The sequence below is a fragment of the Terrapene carolina genome, unplaced genomic scaffold, assembly GCF_002925995.2.
Source record: "Terrapene carolina triunguis isolate 2854851 unplaced genomic scaffold, T_m_triunguis-2.0 Scaffold192, whole genome shotgun sequence".
Lineage (NCBI taxonomy): Eukaryota > Metazoa > Chordata > Testudines > Emydidae > Terrapene > Terrapene triunguis.
This window is the reverse complement of record NW_020664543.1, coordinates 14,987,558-15,005,730: the sequence shown is the minus strand read 5'-3', so window position 1 is coordinate 15,005,730 and position 18,173 is coordinate 14,987,558. Positions and strand designations below refer to the sequence as shown.

Genomic DNA, 18,173 nt, shown 5'->3' with positions numbered 1-18,173 from the left:
ACCCACGGCCACCCACCGGCAGCCAACCTCCCCGACCCGCCCCCCCCCTCCCCAGCTAACCTCTGCCTCCTCCCCTGAGCGCGCTGCATCCCCGCTTTTCCTCCCAGGCTTGCCACCGCGAAACAGCTGTTTCGCGGTGTAACAAGCTGTGGGAGGGAGGGGGAAGGAGTGGGAACACAGCATGTTCAGGGGAGGAGGCTGGGAAGAGACGGGGTGGGGATTTGGGGAAGGGATCGGGCGGAGACTTTGGGGAAGGGGTTGGAATGGGGCAGGACAGGAGGGGGCGGGGCAGGGGTGCAGTCAGGGCGGGGCCAGGGGCAGGGGGACACGAGCACCCACTGGCGCCAGGAGAAGTTGGTGCCTATGGCTGGGAGTGGGGATGTATGCTTGGGAAGCGGCAAGGCGCACTCACATGTCCAGAGAGGCGCTCCGGGACGGGCTCCCTTCCCACTCGGGTGTGATGGGATAGTCAGCCGAGGACAGGGAAGGGTGGCCGGCCTCCTCCATCTCTCCAATGAGATCCAGCATGAAGTCACAGCCGGGCAGGTCCCGCCACACCTCGCCTGTGAGCATGGAGACGGACCACCCTCGAGGGGCCTTATCCAAACCCCTGAGAAGGGGAGAGAGAGGGATAGGAAGAGAATGCCAGAGTCAGTGCAGAGGAACACCAGGGCCATGGGGGAGGGAGCGAGGGAGGGAGACGTGGTGAGAAGAAGAAAGAGTTCAATTTCCTTCCCCTAGCGCAGAGGTTCCCAAAGTGGGCAATACCGCCCCCTGGGGGTGCTGGAACGATCCAGGGGGGCAGTAGTAGCCTCGGGTGCAATTGGGGGGCGTTGAATAAAAATAAGGGGGTGATGGAAGCATAAAGAAAGAAGAGAATATAAGAAAATTTTGAAAAACCGTTCGTACATGTTTCATCTGTTGTGTAACATAGAGTTAAAGTTGTAGTGATTACTTTATTTTCCAAATAAATTCACAAATTATAACCGATCAGGTGTCAAGTCCGCCAACAGCTCTTAACAAGCAAGTGTTGGCAGGCGAGCGTGTCGCGCATTGTCGGGAAGTCCAGCATGCATCGGCAGGAATATGTGCGTGTAATGACTTGTTTACAATACGATACTATAAATAGGCGACATGTATGAAATCTAATTTAGATTATTTCTGAATTGTATAAAAAGCAGTTAACAATAGTGCAATAAGTGTTTAAAAATTTTTATTCATATTCGATACCTTCGATCTTTACGGATTACGGATCACATACAAAGCAAATTGTATTATTGTTGTTTCAATAAAACAGCAATTTACACGTGAGTATTTTTATACATTTTCTTACCTATCTACCGTACGTTTCTGTGTCTCTAGTGCTTACTAATAATAAAATCGTAGCAGGCTTGTGTCGGTACAGTACTATTTGAAGTGTACAGTCAATATATTTGTCATATTTTTTATTACAATATTAACGAAAACAGGGGAATGAAATCGTAAAAAAACTGTTAACTATTAAGATTTATTTATATCTATCGAATCATCTGTGTTAATTGGTAAATAAGGCGTGTGTTAATAAGGAACAATTATTTAAATAAGGGCAAACTAAATTAAAACTATTAACTGATTTTTAATTGCATATTGATTATTTTTTAAATTAATTATTTCTTGATAAATTTAGTTTGATATTTGACAATTTAATATCAAATACATATATCTAATGCTGAGCAAAGAACAAAACCCAGTTTATTAGTTTCATTAGTATTTTAGTTTGGTTGTCTTTTGCCATCTTACGCAAAAACCACTGTATACCTGATGTCGTGGGCGATATTCTAATAACACATCTTTCTTTACTATATTGTAGGACGTAGGTAGAAATATAGATACATAAAAGAACGCAAATTTGTCACTGCATCTTTCTGTTTGTTCGCTTAAAGAAGGTAGATTTCCAGGGGTCGCGCTGAGTAATTTTTTTTCTGAAAAGGGGGCAGTAGGCCAAATAAGTTTGGGAACCTCTGCCCTAGCGCCATTTTTTTCTAGTCCAGGCTGGTTATTCCTCCCCTCAGCAGACTCCACAGAGCCCCCAGCTAACCCTAACCCTCCCCCAGCATATATGGATCTCATAGCCTCTCATAGCCCCCTGTGAGGGACAGATCACCATCCCTGTTGTTCAGAGGGGAGAGTGAGACACAGAGTGATTAAGTGATTTGCCCAAGATCAGACGGAGAATCTGGCAGAGCCAGGGACTGTACCCAGATCAGCTGATTCCCATGCCCCAAGGCCATTCTTTCTCTCCCTGGGATCAACGGTCCTCCCTCTCTTCCTGCGCTCTGAGCTAGGACAGACACTGGGAGACACACAGCTCCTCCTAACTTGAGAGCATTTCACTGGGCTCTGCCAGACAGGGTTTCACCAGCCCCATCTTGCTGGCCTGCCCAAAGGCAGTGTGGCCTAGTGAATAGAACACAGGACTGGGACTCAGGAGACCTGGCTTTTATTCCTGGCTTTTCCAGTGGCTGCTGGTTGACCTCAGGTAAGTCACTTCCCATCCCTGTGCCTCAGTTTCCCCATCTTTAAAATGTGGACAATGATACTGACCTCCTTTGTAAAGTGCTTTGAGATCTATGGATGAAAAGTGCTATAAGAGATCTAGGAATCACTATTATCCTCACCACCACCACCCTTTTCAGGTTCATCATCTGCGCACACACACACACACACACACACACACACACAGCAGGCTGTATCTGCACATCAGTGTCAAAAAGGAATGCAGAAGAGAAAGTCATAGGAGGCTCCATGGCATATCCTGGAGTCCTTGACACCCCCTCCCCCCCCCCACATCCCCACATTTTAATCTCTTCCCTTCCATCCAATCCCAACCACTTCCCAAAGAACTAGAACTGTTCAGTCCAGAGAGGCTCAGGAGCCCAAGTTATTCACAGAATTCTATTCTGAAATAAGGGATGTAAACTCTCATGCTTCAGGGCAAGAGCCAACCACTAAGGGCCTGGGGTCAGGAAGAATCATTCCCTCATACTCCATAATTGTCCAGTATGGGGTTTCTTTCAACTTCCTCTGAAGCAGCTGGTGCTGGCCACATTCAGCAGGGCCGGCTCCAGGCACCAGCTTAACAAGGAGGTGCTTGGGGCGGCCAAGGGAGAGGGGCGGCACCTGCGGCAATTCGGGGGCGGCAGGTCCCTCACTCCCTCTAGGAGCGAAGGACCTGCTGCCGAACTGCCGCCGCTGATCGCGGCTTTTTTTTTTTTTTTTGCTTGGGGCGGCAGAAATGCTGGAGCCGGCCCTGACATTCAGAAGTGCGATCCTGGACTAAATGGGCCAGTCTGGCAATTCTTATGTTATTGGAGGTATAAACAGTGCGATCCCATGCACAGGCACTGGAGAGACGGAGAACAGGTGATGGTGGGAAATGCAACTATTCCAGGGATGAATGCATTACTCCTGGCCTGCAGCCCTGCCCAATGTGAACCCAAAGAACAACAGCACTCCCCCCTTGGACTGTACCTTGAACTCAGGATCCAGCCTGCGTACTGTTCCCCTGTTGTCCAGGACTCTACTTCAGCAGAGAACATCTCCTCTAGCCCAGGAAAGAGAGAGTCAGCACAAAGCCTTCCACAGAACTAAAAATGGCACAAGATGGCAGCATGCGGACAGCCCTGTTGGAGATTCTCACACACGGGCTGCTAAGGAGACTCAGAGGGGCTGAGAGCAGGTTGAGCGCTCTGCTCTCCCCGGGGGCCCTCTCTGGACTAGCACATGGCAGCTCTGTAATTATTGTGTGCTTGCCAATGCCAGGGCATTCTGGATCCCACGTGTGTAAGCTCTAATCGGTAGCCAGGTGCCTGTAGCCGCTCGCTGAGGCCTGGTTTGCAGAGGTGCCAAGCACACACTACGTTACAAAGAAAGTACATTGGAATGGAAACGTTTTGGGGGAGGGAAAAAAGCCGGGAGTGGAGGTTCAGCTAATCAGCGAGCAGCAGGGAAAGTGACTCCTGCTGAGGACACAGTGCAATGGGAAGCACGGGAAGAAGCAGATTTTGTTCTAGCTGGAGCAGGAGCAGCGAGTGACGGCTGCAGCCAGGGCACCAACTCAAACAAACTGAAACTTTGGATCAGGCTCTAGATGAGCATCCAGCCTCTGTCTCTACAACAGGCAAGACCCTGAATCTCTGACTTTGGGAGGGGTTGGGCACCAGGTTCAAACCCTCATGCTCATGCCAGCAAGTAGCACAGGTCTTGTGCCCACTTCCAGCCACGGGAAGGATTTTCTGAGCCCCCTTTCTAATTCCTGCGTCAGCAGAGGCCTCGTGGGGGTTCGAAGTTGGGGAGGGCAGGAACTAGTTACCATTATAGGTGAAGACGTCCAGCACCATCTTCCCTCTCCTCTGGTTAGCGGTCCACTCCAACAGGGTGGGAGGATGGGCACGGGAGACCTCGGGGTCCGTGTCTGTCTGCTGCATTGCCGTGAGGATCTTGCGCTGGCAAACAGCATTGTAGCCTTCCAGCCCGTAGTCTGACACGAACCTGCAAACCAGGCAGCTGCCTTTAATACGTGCTGCTCCTCTCCGGAAACAGCAATAAAAAAGGAGCCATCTCTCCCCCTTCCTTACTTCAGCAAGGGTTTCTCCAGTGCTGGTGAAGGGGTAAATGCACTCAGGAGGGCAGCCATCAGAGCATAGCCTCGCTGGCTCTGCTCTGTGTCTGGGTTCTTCCACACCTGGCTGACCACCTGACTCAGAAGCTCGTTGCGCAGGGCCGGGTTGCCCAGCCCTCGGCTGGCGATGTAGTTACCCAGGAGCACTTCCTGCCAGCTCTGGAGGTTCCTGTCCCCGATGAACCGCAGGATCTAAAAGACGCCCAATGGAAAAACAGCGAGAGGATTAAACCGAAACATTCCGACCCAAGCTCCAATTGCAGGTACCTCACATTTCCGGAGTCATCTGAACTAGGAGGATCAATTGGCCCACAGGAGCCCTCTACAAAATTCAGATCTGAATTGGGGTTCAGATTTCAGGCACCCCCAAGGTTTAGGAGAATTTGGGAGGCAGCATGTCCTGGGGATAGGGCATCAGACTGGGAGCCAGGACTCCTGAGCTATATTCCTGACTCTGCCAGTGACCTGCTGTGTGGTCTTGGGTGAGTCACCTTCCCTCTCTGGGCCACGGTTTACCTGTCTGTACAGTGAAGGAAATGATGCTCACCCAGTCGTTGTGAAGAGCTCTGAGATCTATATACTGTACTAAAAAATGCTAAGTGTTATGGAGGCATTAGTAAAAACTCCATAGTTAAGGCTGGACTGATTATTGCACTTAAAGCAGACATTTGACCTCTGGTTTGTATGAAAAACACTGCATATGTTTCCCAAAATTACAGCACTTCCTCTTTGACTATGGAATGAAGGTTCTGAGAATTCACAAGTATATCTATGAATAAGTTTAGGAATTTAAATTATTCTAAATTAGGCCCTTTAAAAAATTTTAGCACACAGACTGAGCCTCTTTGGTCTCCAACGGTAACAGAAGAGACTCTGCAAACTTCCTATATAGTTAAAACTCACTGAAATCTTGTACACAGGCAACATTTTTAAAGGGTTACAGTATTTATCCTTTTCCTCATTATTTCCACTATCCGGGAAGTTTGAAGAGTCTGTGCTGATCTGTTAATGAGATCTTTGGAGACAAAAGAAAGTTCTGATTTAGAGTGCTAAATTTCTTAATTAATTTTTAATGTAACTGAATTCCTAAAGTCATCAACAGATTTACGTGTCAATTCTCAGAACATCCATACTGTACTGAAAGAGTAAGTGCTGTAATTTTGGAGAAGATACACTGTATTTTTCATACATAACAAAGAGGCTGAATCCCTTCTTTAAACAAAAATCTCTACTCCTGTCCCCGTACAACAGCACGGCTACTGAACACCCCTCCCTAACACAGGAAAACAGACAATTCCCTCCCAGAGACAGTAGAGCGTAGGTAAAGTCACAGCTCTGCTGGTTCAGCATGGACTGTAAGACTGAGTTGCATTTTTTAAAATATATAGACTCAACCACTATTAATTAAACTATTTAGAAGGGAAGCCACAAATGCTGCAAAATGCAACATAATGGAAAGGAACAGCAGCCATGCTCAAAGTCTCCTTAAACTTTGAACCATCCAGGTGTACATATGCCTACACTGAGAGTCACTGCACAATTGTATTGCTGTAACTCCAGCCCCCCCTCACTCCACCCCTTCCCTGTGGTTTGTCATTCTCACATGTTATATCAGATCTATACAATTAGCCCCATAAAACACTTTCGGATATAAGCATTAGTACAGCCCTCCTACCCCTTCCTCTCAGGACACTTGCCTTTAAATATACCAGGTGATCCTGGCCGCTTTTCCTAACTATTTTGAGGGCCCTCTTCAAACCTCCCCACCCTGACTGACTATGCTTCCCATTGTTGGCTTTGAAAAAACACTAGTGTTTTATTTAACCAGAGTAAACATAACAAACCTCACAACAGTGCTCAGTAATCCTTCTACTTCCCACTGCTAATCTTACCGGAGCCTTCCCTTCCTGATCACAGCCCAGCTTCCCAAACCCCGCTGTGATCCTGTGCCCTCTCTCCTCCTGAGCCAGCCATGACCCTTCAATTCTCCCCTCTGGGGGAGCTTCCATTCAGGAATCCAAACCTCTGTGACTCTGTGCCCCCAGTAGCATATGTGCTTTTGATCTCCGTCCAACAACAACATGCCCCAACAGACAATTTCACTTTACTCTCACCCTATAACAACCTCTCACATCATACAGTTTAAAGTTAACGTAATCCCTTCTCCGTCCCCACTGGGTGTTGCCCCTAACCTCTTCCCTCCACACCCATTCACATACAAAACTCTCACCCAACCCAGGCTAGCTGGCCCAGCTGGAGCTGTAGGCTAAAGTGCTTTCACTCAAGCTGCCATCCTCTCTCCTTTCCTGTGTGGATGCAGGCTAAACCACTAGAGTGTTGATAGCCCTGCACTGCCTTTCCACAATTCCCCCCGTGCGCCCAGAAGGACAGACAAGTTCTCCCACCATTCACTGGGAAAGAGCCAAAGAGCGGCTCAGCTTGGTGCAGGGCTAAGAACCATGGGATATGCCCCCTGAAGCCCATGCGATGTACAGGGGTGAGCACAGCATCAGTGAGAACACAGCAACTCGCGTGTGGCTTTGCAGCACAACTGCTCCCACCCCGTTGCCCATCGCCAGCATTAACGCTGCAGTGAGGACGTATCATTAGCCAATTTACTTCCCCAGGAAAGCTCAGCTCAAATCACACCTTCCCTCCTGTCTTCCTGCTTGTTTGAATGAATTATTCTGTTTAAATTAGAATGCAAGACAGACAAGTCTGGATAAAAACATGTTCTCTCAACATTTGGACTTATTTTAAAAAACAAATTCCTAAGTGTCAATTTAAAAAGCATTTTGTATTTTGATATAGACATAAATTAACACTGTATAGAGATGAACAGTATGATTACTATCCTATGATAGTGGTCAGTGACCTTTTGTAAACACTAGCCAAATGCTTTAACCACTGACTAGTAAAACTGCTGTCATAGGCCTTTTGAGCAAGAAGATTGAAACATGAGGCAATGTCATCATATTACTTTCTCCGCCTAGCAGATGCTCAGAGGACCTGCCCATGGGCTGACAGCGAGCGAGCGACTTGCTGCATATAAATCCAGGGTCCTCCTGGCTCTCAGTTCTTTTGCTGTCACCTCTAGACCGCATGACTTTCCTTCTGGGGGTACCACTGCACTCGAGGTCCTGTGAACCCCAGCAAAGCCCCTCTGCTTCTGAAGACAGAAAGCTTCTAGAGGAGCAGAGTGCCTGCATAATGTGCCTTCATATTTCACTAATGCCCCACTACAAAGGCCAGTGGGGTTGCTTTGGGATTGTCCGATACTGTAGGCTAGCTGCACCCCCGCCCCCTGCACTCACCAGTTTGTTGATCTCCAGAGCGCGCCGCATGTCCTCGCCCTCCAGGCGGGTTAAGGGCTGCTGCAGGGGCTGTCCAAGGGCAGGGAAGTTGGGCTCCTAGGAGGTGAAAAAGGACGGAGTTCATGGCAGCGTGTCCCCCTGCTACAAGCCCTAGGAGAGAGCCGGAGTCCACAGCGGGACACTGCATTCTCCCAGCTGTGCCAGGCAAACGAGGGCAAAGAGCAGGCTGAGGAGGCATCAGACGGCTTGTCGCGGGGCTCAGTTCTTTATCAGACTCCTAGGCAGAGGCCCTAGTGACAACCCAGTGCCATAGACACAGCCCACGGGGATGTGCAGCACAGACAGCGTATGCAGCCCCTGCGGGGCTGTCTGCAGGCATGTACTGGAGCGGAGAGATGAGGAGGTTACGGAGCCCAGGAAAGTGTCCTGACAGAGAAAGTACGGGCAGGGGCCCTGGAACAATGTATATAGTGGGGCTGCTGAGAGCCATTGAACCAAACTGTAAACCCTGAATATAATGGAAAGCATTTCGAGCCGGGGGGTGGGGGTGTGTGTGGCAGTTTCAGCACCTATGAGTATGTGAGAGAGTGGGGGAGAGGCAGATCCTGGGGCAGACTGGCAGAGGCGTGGAGAGGAGGAGACAACACTGAAGGGGGTGTGGGGGTAGGGAGGTAACAAGCAGGGAGGAGGCAGGAGAGAATGGAAGGGTCCCTGTGGCTTCTGGCATCAGCAGCATCCTACCTGGAAGTGAGACCTCATGAAGACGGAGAAGGGAGAGCTATTGATGTTGGGTGGGAGGGAGAGGTCACACTTGGCCTTGACCTCCGGAGGTGAAACCTCCATGATCTGATTGGCCTGGGCATGGTGCTGACCTGTAAGAGAGAGAGAGAGAAAATGGACACAGCCTCAGGCCCATCTAGACACGGTGCCACACGCCCAGTTACCAACACACCAGAGACACCCGCACCATCGCCCAAGCCCTCCCCGAGACACCACACCCCCACACCACCATCACCCTCCCCCACCAGACACCCACAAAGTCTCCCTCCCCCAGAGGCACCTGCTCCCTCACCCAGCCCTCTGCACCACTCCCACCTGAGACACCCACACCATCTCCCCATCCTCACAGACCCCTGCCCACACACAACTGAGCAGCTTCTCTGGTCACCCTCACGCTGCCTTTTCTCTAGCTGGGGTTGGAGCAACAGAACAGGCCTCCTCAGAGAATGGACTCAAGGCTCTTTTAGAAAGGGGGAGTTAGCAGAGCAGAAAACAACACATCCAGGATTAGCTCAGTGAAGGGTGTGGACCAAACCTCTGATGCCCGCAGCAGTCCATAGGGAACGCCCCAGGCCAGGGCTCTGAAAGGGTTTCCATTCCTTCACAGGTATATAAATAATGCAGCACTGCAGAGACTCTGCTGGCAGTGTCCCAGTCGATAAATAAACCAGAGGTCACCATGAGTGAGGCAGAAGATAAGGGATTTATCGGGGCGATAGGACAACAAACGTCTCCCTGGCTGCAGAGACTTCCCCAAGCAACACGGCTTCTGCACGCCTTCGCCAGCAACGCTACTTTCCTTCCCTCCCACCTCCTCTCCCTTCGCTTTCCAAGCCAGCGCCTCCCCCACTGCCACCTCCTCTGGTTAAACCCTATTCACGCTCCAGGGGAAGCAAAAGGTTTTCCTGTCCCAGGAAAGCTTTCGAGATTTCAAAACTTTCTCATTCTGCACTGGGACGAAGTCAAGACCTTTCAAAAATGTCCATGAATTGAAAACAGAGGTGGGCAGGGAAGGGAAGTGGGGAGAGAGGGAATAGCCTATTGCCTGGTGTTCAGGGCACTCAGCCGGGATAAGGGAAAGCCAGGTTCAACCTCCTGCTCTGAATCAGGCTATTCCTGGGACGTCTCTGTCTGCCCCTCTCTCTCTCTCTGACCAGATGAAACCTTCCTGATGAAAGCTTTGTTGAAATGGATATGTTCCCCCCAAAAGGGTTTGGTTTTGATGAATCAGCATTTTCCGATGGAGGGGAAAAGGCATTTTGTCAAAACATGCCCAACCCGCACGACTCGCCACACATCTCTTTGGCCGCAATGCTTCATCATCTATATCTCCTGGGGGATGCTTCCATGGGCAAGGTGCACGGGGAACTCAGCACCGTCTGCTCATTGACAGGTGTCTTGCCCCGCTGACTAATTAATTTGTATTATGGCAGCACCTAGGAGGCCCAACTGAAATAGGGGCCCCAATATGCTAGGTGCTGTACAAAGAGACAGGCCCTGCCCCACAGAGTTCCAATCTAAATATATGAGCCATACAAGGGGAAAGAGGCACAGAGAAGGGAAATGACTTGCCCACATTCACATGGTAGGTCAGTGGCAGAGCCGGAGGGATAAACCCCCACGTCTCCGAAGCTCCAATCCAGTGCTGTATCCACTGGACAATGCTGCCTGTCTATCCCTGTATCTTGGAGGAGGCCCTTATACACATCCACCTGGGGTTATCGTGTTTACATTTCCAACACCAACAGAGCAGATACGATATAGGCGAGAGAGCGTGCCGAACACACACACATGCAAAGCCACGAATGCAAACACCGTGAGTTGGAACCGAGCGAGCGGGCTGGAGGGATTTTCTTACCTTTGGCAGAGTGCAGGAGTGCCGCAAGCTCTGCGGGGATCTCCAGCAGCCCCACGTCCTGAGGAGAGAGGGAGCAAAGAGTCAGCAATCGGGGTCACAGTAGCCAAAGAAAAATAAATTCATTTCAGGCAACACACAGGGTCAGATGGGGACAGGTGTTTTTACTCAGCCTTCAGGCTACACTGCCACTGACATCAACGACAGCGTGGCTGGAGCCAGGACTTGAGCGTTTGAGCCAACCAGAGTAATTGGGGTGTGTGCGTTCTAGAATTTTATAAAACACAAGGAATAAATAAGAGTCGCAATGAAGAGCGCACTGGAGAAAGGATGGTAAAGTAGGAGAAAAGGTCACTGCTGCTGAAAATCAAGCACTACGGGGGGAAAGATACCAAACTTATTGCATTTTGGTTACTTCTCCCAGGTCCAAGAGGTTCCTAGTTTTGCATAGATGAGACCATGGTTCTGGGTTTTTCCCCCACTGCAGCTGCTTTTTCACTATTTTGCAGCATCCAAGAGCGCTACCGTACAAATAAAAAGAAAAGTGGCCATGAAGTTAATGGAGTTAATCTGGATTTATGAGATCGTAACCTGGCCCCTAGGGTCTGTTCTCTACCTCTCTGCACCTCGCATTGACGTGTACACCTATGCAAAGTGGACACACCTTGCTACCATTTCAGAATGACACCACTTTGAACAGGTGTCATTGGGTATGTCTACACTGCAATCAGAGGTGTGAGTGCAGTATGTGTAGACATAACCGAGCTAGTTTTGATCCAGCTAACTCATGTAACACTAGCAGTGAAACCGCAACAGCCTGCCCAGGACCCTGGGTACGTACTCCAGAGGCTGGCCCATGCTGCTGCGGCTTCACTGCAATTATTATTCAAGCTAGCTAGATCAAAACTAGTCTGATTATGTCTACACGTGCTGCAGCCACACCTCTGACTGCAGCGTAGACAGACCGATGACAGTATATGGTGCAAAGCAAAGGAGAACCAGGCCCCGGGGTCCTTGCCCTGAATTTCTTATACTTATTGGGCCCGATTCTTTCTCCTCCAGTTGAGTAGTACCTTGCTAGGTCAGAAATCCCATTCATTTCAATAGGCTAGTCACTCAAGTCCAAGCCCAAACCCGTCTGATCCACAACAAGGCCTCCATAGATGTATCATATGCTTCACTGCCATCCACAACCCGAGACAACCTGACCTCAGTTTCAAGCCAGCCTGGGCTGAAGCACATTGAGCTAAAAAACCAAGCGTATCTCTAGGCTTCATGTGAGTCTGTCCCATCCTAAACCCAAAAGGAAATCAGGAGAGTGAGTAGCTGTAGGAAATGAAACCGAAGGCGGTATTTGCATAAAGTGAAAGCACCATCACAACAAAGCAAGTCCCAGGCTGGGGCCAGGCCTTGAAGAGGGGGATTGGCCTTTGCTTATTTTGCAGCAGCACCCGGGGGCTTCATGCCCCAGACAGAAGAGGGGGTGGAGCATCCCCCGGGAGTTGCTGAGCACACACAACTCTTATAGAATCATAGAATGTCAGGGTTGGAAGGGACCTCAGGAGATTCTAGTCCAACCCCTTGCTCAAAGCAGGACCAATCCCCAGACAGATTTTTGCCCCAGGTCCCTAAATGGCCCCCTTAAGGATTGAACTCACAACCCTGGGTTTAGCAGGCCAATGCTCAAACCACTGAGCTATCCCTCCCCCCTCTTTCTAATTCAGTAGCCGTTGAGAGGTCCTGCTGCCAGGGCCGTCCTTAGGCATATGCGTGGCTGCGTAGGGCACCCGAAAATTTGGGGCACCCCTGTGTCTTAGTGTCCACCCTCCCGCCTCTTCCTATCCCTGTTCTGCCCCTTCCTGCAGGCTCCCACCACAGCTGGCTGCTGCAGCCTGGTGAGGCTTCCTCCAGAGGGAATCTAGTACTTAGAAGTGAAAAAGCCTCCAGCCTGCCAGACCTATTAGTGCAACAGTGAAACTGTTAAAGAGCCATTCAAGTGGTAATGAAGCCATTTAACAGGCATTTGCCAACCCCCAGGTATATACTGTCAGTTTCTGACTTTACTGACAAAAACAGTTGTACATCGCTTCTCCGCTCTCTCTGAGCTGGGTGGTGAAAACATTATTTACTCAGAACATGTTAGTCTACAGGACCTTCGTTTAAAATTTGCTTTAAAAATATTTCATTAGTGTGTTGCTGGAGATTATAAAAATCACATCTCTAAAAAAAAATCCTTGCATAGATTTTTAGATGCACAATCTGAATATTCATCTTTAGCCTTAAATGCTTGGCTCTTCAGACATATAATTTTTTAAATAAATCCTTCAAAAGACCACCCTTATCTAAAACACACATGCAAGCCTGGGCTGCCATCGGGCACAGGGGCACCAGTTTAATAATACTGCATAGGGCCCCATAAATCCTAAGGATGGCCCTGCCTGCCGCAAACGTGGATAATTCAAGGACAGAAAAGCAGGCCAAACTTGTCCCAAAAAATTGTTCAGAGGGAATCGGTTGCCCAGTTGCATCCTCGGCCCCTCTTCACTGCCGTTGTGCAGGTGACAGGCTGACATTTCTGCTCAATCCTGCATAATTAGGGTGACCAGATGTCCCGATTTTATAGGGATAGTCCTGATATTCAAGACTTTTTTTTATATAGGCGCCTATTACCCCCCACCTTCTGTCCCAATTTTTCACCCTTTCTATCTGGTCACCCTATGCATAATCCATCACAGAACTGATAGAAACCACTCTGATTTATTGGGACATATCCCAGTATCATGCGAACACAGCAGCAGCCTAGGCATTAACCCCTTCATGGCAACAGGAAGTTGCACCTTCACCTCTGAAGTGCAGGAGCACGGCTGGAATTTTGGCACTGCAGAGGGAGACACCTGGAGGCTGCTCCTGATCATATCAGGGATCAGGCCTGATAACCAGACAACAGACAATACCCGCCTTACAGATATTATTGTTGCTAATATCTTATGATTATAAAATGTATTTTACCCCAAAGCCCTTCATCCACACTGCCTCTCTCACATCTATAGACAGACCCCTCTCCCCAGCACACACAGGAACGGTTCAGGAACGATCACGCCAATGTAGCCACCTCTGGGGTGGAATACAGGCAAACAGCAACAAAAGCAACATCATGCTTCAGTTCAAGAGAAGATGATGATACCATACCCCCTCCAAAACTGCAGGTGGAATTACCCAAGGTGGGCTTTGGCCCCTGGCTTGGGGCTGACATCCCTAACTCCAAGGAAAAATCCCACAGAATCTATAATAAAGGCAAGTGGTTGGGATTGAGGGCCCTGATTTTGCAGGTCACTCAGAAAGATTTTCAGTCCCTTAGAGCATTTGGACCCCAAATTCCATTAATTTCTAATGGGAATCCAAATCCCTTAGGCATATTTCCAAAGCTCGGCCCCAGGCATGTGGGTGCCTATATTGCTCCTCATCGATGCACATTATCCCATGGAATTGCAGCACTTCGACTCCCTTGGATGGACGGAAAAGGCTCCTCTGCCAGCTGGCTCAGTTATACACTCCCCAGCAGGGACAGACCTGCCGGATCACATCCATGAAGTGGGAACTAACTCCCTTATCTGTGTCACACTGGTGGAAACCCCAGCAGGCCCTCATAGCTGATACATCAGAGTTTATTGACCTACCATTCCTGGGGAGCTACCACCCTCCTCGCCACCTTTGGCCAGCGACTCCTCTCTCTGCCTGCTGTCCTCACGCCTCTGCTGTCAGAAGGAAAAGAAATGGCATGTGAGGGCATTTTCTGGGGTGTGCCAGGCATCTCGGAAGGGCAAATGCTCTGGATTACCAGGTACTTCTAGCTACAGTTCCTGGGGATGTGCAGTAGCTGGCCTGCCATGTCAGCTGCTGGCGTGTTAAAAGGAGAGGGTGAACACTGCATCTTCTTAGGATCTATCTACATTAGCGGGCTGAGGTTTGGCCACCGCTCTTAGCACCCGCCATGGGTCTAAGACCCCTCATTCCCAGGCTGGACGCAATCAGAAAGGAGCTTCTGCCACACGGCCTGCTCCAGACAGTCTGGCATTCACTGTCTCACGGAACACTAGTGACAGTGCCCCATTAAGCATTCAGTGACCAGAAACATGGTTCATTGCCCTCTCTCTTGGCAGCTGGAAAACCTGAATCCAGCCTGGAGAGGGCCACCCCCTGCCCCCGAGGGTGGGACAAGGAGTCAGGGGAAGCCGGGCTCCCATTCAGCTCTGCCCTTTCCCAATCTGGGGGCAGGGATATTCCACCACGTCCCACCCAATGCTACTCACCTGCCTCCTGCTCGGAGGCTGTGCGGCTGTCTCGCTCCCTCTCTCTCCTGCTTGTCTGCCGAGGACGTGTGGGGCTAGATGGGAAGGGACCAGGGCTGGGTCGGCCTGGGCTGAGAAAAGGGCAGGCGTACTAAAGTCCGCCCAGGGCAGCGCCGCAGGGGAAGGCGGGGCGGGGGGGGGGAAACTGCGGTTCCCTCAGGTGAACTTTGAGACCTTTTATTGTCGTCACTCCGGGAGGGAGCAGAGCCTTAGAAAGCAAACACGGAGGGGAGGGTATGGGAGCTTTTCTGTGGTTACGCTGGAGAGGGATTGGAGCAGAGCTGAGAACACAGGTCCTGCTCTGGGAGCACAGCACAGCCACCCATGCCTGGCCAGGCCTTACACTGCAGGGATTTTCAGTGGGTGTCCTGCAACCATCCTTCTGGCCCAGGGGGCAGCTAGATGAGTCTCTCCTATGGCTCCTTGTGAGCCCTTACGCCTGAGGAGTATGTGCTAGGCACCTCCCCTGCCTCCAATAAGAAGCTGAGGTCCCACCTTCTGCAGAATAAAACACAGCAGCAGTGGCTACTGTCTCACAGCTCTTCGGCAGCCTTCATGAAACGAGCTTGACGGTCTCATGTCTCCTCTCTGTGGATGTGTGTCCACAGCACAAATCCACAGTCACTGTAGCTGGCACTAAGGAGCCTGGCTGTTGGCAGACAGGCCCAGGATTTAAATGGCTCCATTAGCTCTCAGGGTCAGGACAGGAACACGCTGGAAGGGGCAGTGGGTGGGAAGCTTGTGTGACGGCTGCCATTTTGGCCGTCACCGGGGATTGATCTGTCGACCTCCGAGCGAAAAAAAAAGGCATGAGTCGCTACAGCTTGAGCTCAAGGCTTTGCAGTTGAGAGCTCTCATAACCTCTCACCCCCTGCGGCTCAGGCACAGCAGGGGATACCACACATCAGTGACCAGGGGGTGACGCGTGTGCGGTCTCTGCCGATGCTGAACCCAGTCTGTGGAGAGAGAACTTCAGTCTCCGGGAATCTCTCCATCGTTTGGAGCCTTCCTATCAAGATTGGGTGTTTTCTAAAAGAAATGTTCCAGCTCCACCACCAGAGACGGGCTGGATGCAAGAATTCCTAGCTGGAATCCTACAGCTTGGGTTACACAGGGGTCAGACCAGATGACCATAATGGTCCCTTCTGACTTTTAAACCTATAAATCAATCTCTCTCCTGAGAGTACCTGACTATCCCTGGGCTGGATTCCAGGAACATGATGGGAGATGGGCGGAGTCATTGTCCTCAACTCCATAAACACTTCCCCAGCTGAGATTTCCTTCTTGTACGTGGTGGTGAGACCTGGCACCAGCATGTCTCCTTCGCCCCCCAGCACCGCGTGACCCTGAGAACTGGCTTAAAACCACCCTTGTTTAAAGCCACACTGCTGTTTACAAACGCCGGCTAAAAGCAACCAGATGCCAGGTTTATTTTTGGTTTAAATTAAGCTGAGGTGACCACTGGCACCCGAGAGCCACACTTCGACGCAGCTGTTTGCTGCATCAGCTCTTTCAATCAGGCAATCTCAGTCCATGCTGAGCACGTGGCAGGCAGGGCAGCTCCACGCACTGACACCAACAGGCTTCTGCCTAAGCAGGTCTTGATCAGAAAAAAAATGTGAGCAATCGCCTCCTATTTTGGCCTGTATCACTAGACACTCCCCTGCGGTGGAATGAGGATCTCCTGTTATTAAACACTTAGCAGCCTTAACGGCACCTGCTTTGCTCTCAGTTGAGGGGCCACCTCTCAAGCCCCTCTGGGACACAACCCTGCTCAAGTCACATCTCCCACCTTCCCCAAGAGTGGGGTGCCCCCAGCCTGGGTTTCAGGCTCCTCTTCACCCAGATGACTGTACTCTAGTGATGTGAGGCTGCCACTCAGCTCACTGCTGCGGGTTAGGCCTGTTCTGCCTGGCACCCTGAATACTGAGGCCAAATAATGTTTTAAAGCTTCCTTGTATTCCCGCAGGGCCTTGTTCATAGCTTCTGCCCTCGGTCGCAGAAGGGGCTTAAGGGGACTCGCCTGTAAAGCCTCACATTGTCCACCGGGGCTCCCTGTGCAGTAAGACGAAGAGCAACCCATGTCCCCCATCTCTGCTCGCTCCCAGGCCCAGCCCCTTCATCTGCTCTGAGAGCCAAAGGCAGGTTTAACAGGCTGGAAAATGCCACTGTCTAAATCCCAGAAACTATCTAAAGAGATCACCCTGTCCCCACCCTAAGCACACCTCCACAAACTGTGTCTGCATATCCCGGAGCGTGAATGGTCCCTGCAGCGCTGCCGTGTGTGCCACATCTGCTCCTAGGCATGGTATTATTACCTGGCAGCGCTTCCGTGTCTGCACCAAGGGCCTGGAGATTAAAACTACCGTCCCAAGCTGCATCAGCATCATCTTCAGCCTCCTGTAGCGCTTCCTGAGAGCAGAGTGGGGGCAGGAGGGGAAGGGAAATTCAGCAAAACAGGCCAGCCTGTGGGCTAAGCCCAGGAGCACAGGCCCAATGCAGCTCTAGTGTAAGCAAGGCACAAGCTCAGGAACACCAGAAAAGAACAGGCTGCATTTGATTTGGCCTTCCTGGTTAGCCTGGCCTCCCCTAAACAGTTACAGCGGTGTCTGTTGGGGGGAGGGCGAAGGGCAGGGTGTGGGGGGGTTTTGGTTTTTTTTTTTTTAAACCAATATACAGACATAAGCCCTAGTGTGGATGCAGTTATACCAGCAGAACTGCTTATACCCGCATAGTTTATGCCACTTTCCCAACCTATACCAGTAGAGGCACTTTTGTATCAGTATCACTGCATGCATGGCAGGAGGGTTTCGCCAGTTTAGCTATATTCATACGACTATCAGCAAAACATCTTTAGCGTGGACAAAGCTTCAGTTTGCCATCTGTATTCATCGGGATTGAAATTCCCAAGGGAGTTAGGCACCAAATTCCCAATGTAATTCAATGAGATTTAGGCGCCTATCTCCCCAGGGCATCTTTGCAAATCCCAGCCATTGTTCCTATCCATCCCCTGACAGGCCACTACAGCACACAGGGGGATTAATAACCAGTTATGATAAAGTATCGGCCTTAGGATCAACCCTTGCACAACGCCCAAGGGGAGAGGCGAACTTTTTGGCTGTTCCTATGTGTTAGGAAGGACGAATACAGGGCACGTAAGGCCCTGTGTAGTATCACAGGACTTAGTGTCAGATTTGAAATCATTTTCCAAGCAC

At 50.4% G+C, this 18,173-nt stretch overlaps 1 protein-coding gene across 1 annotated transcript in view; it reads right to left on the bottom strand.

Annotated features, from left to right (window-relative positions):
• MYO15B (myosin XVB) overlaps positions 1 to 18,173 on the bottom strand; it is a 91,505-nt gene that overhangs the window by 38,818 nt on the left and 34,514 nt on the right. The window contains exons 22-30 of the mRNA XM_029912172.1: positions 17,277 to 17,370; positions 14,287 to 14,364; positions 10,613 to 10,670; positions 8,716 to 8,846; positions 7,975 to 8,070; positions 4,617 to 4,852; positions 4,352 to 4,530; positions 3,511 to 3,583; positions 413 to 610 (exon numbers count right to left, since the gene is read on the bottom strand). Coding sequence (XP_029768032.1) covers positions 413 to 610; positions 3,511 to 3,583; positions 4,352 to 4,530; positions 4,617 to 4,852; positions 7,975 to 8,070; positions 8,716 to 8,846; positions 10,613 to 10,670; positions 14,287 to 14,364; positions 17,277 to 17,370 — 1,143 coding nt within the window. The remainder of the gene's footprint in view (positions 1 to 412; positions 611 to 3,510; positions 3,584 to 4,351; positions 4,531 to 4,616; positions 4,853 to 7,974; positions 8,071 to 8,715; positions 8,847 to 10,612; positions 10,671 to 14,286; positions 14,365 to 17,276; positions 17,371 to 18,173) is intronic.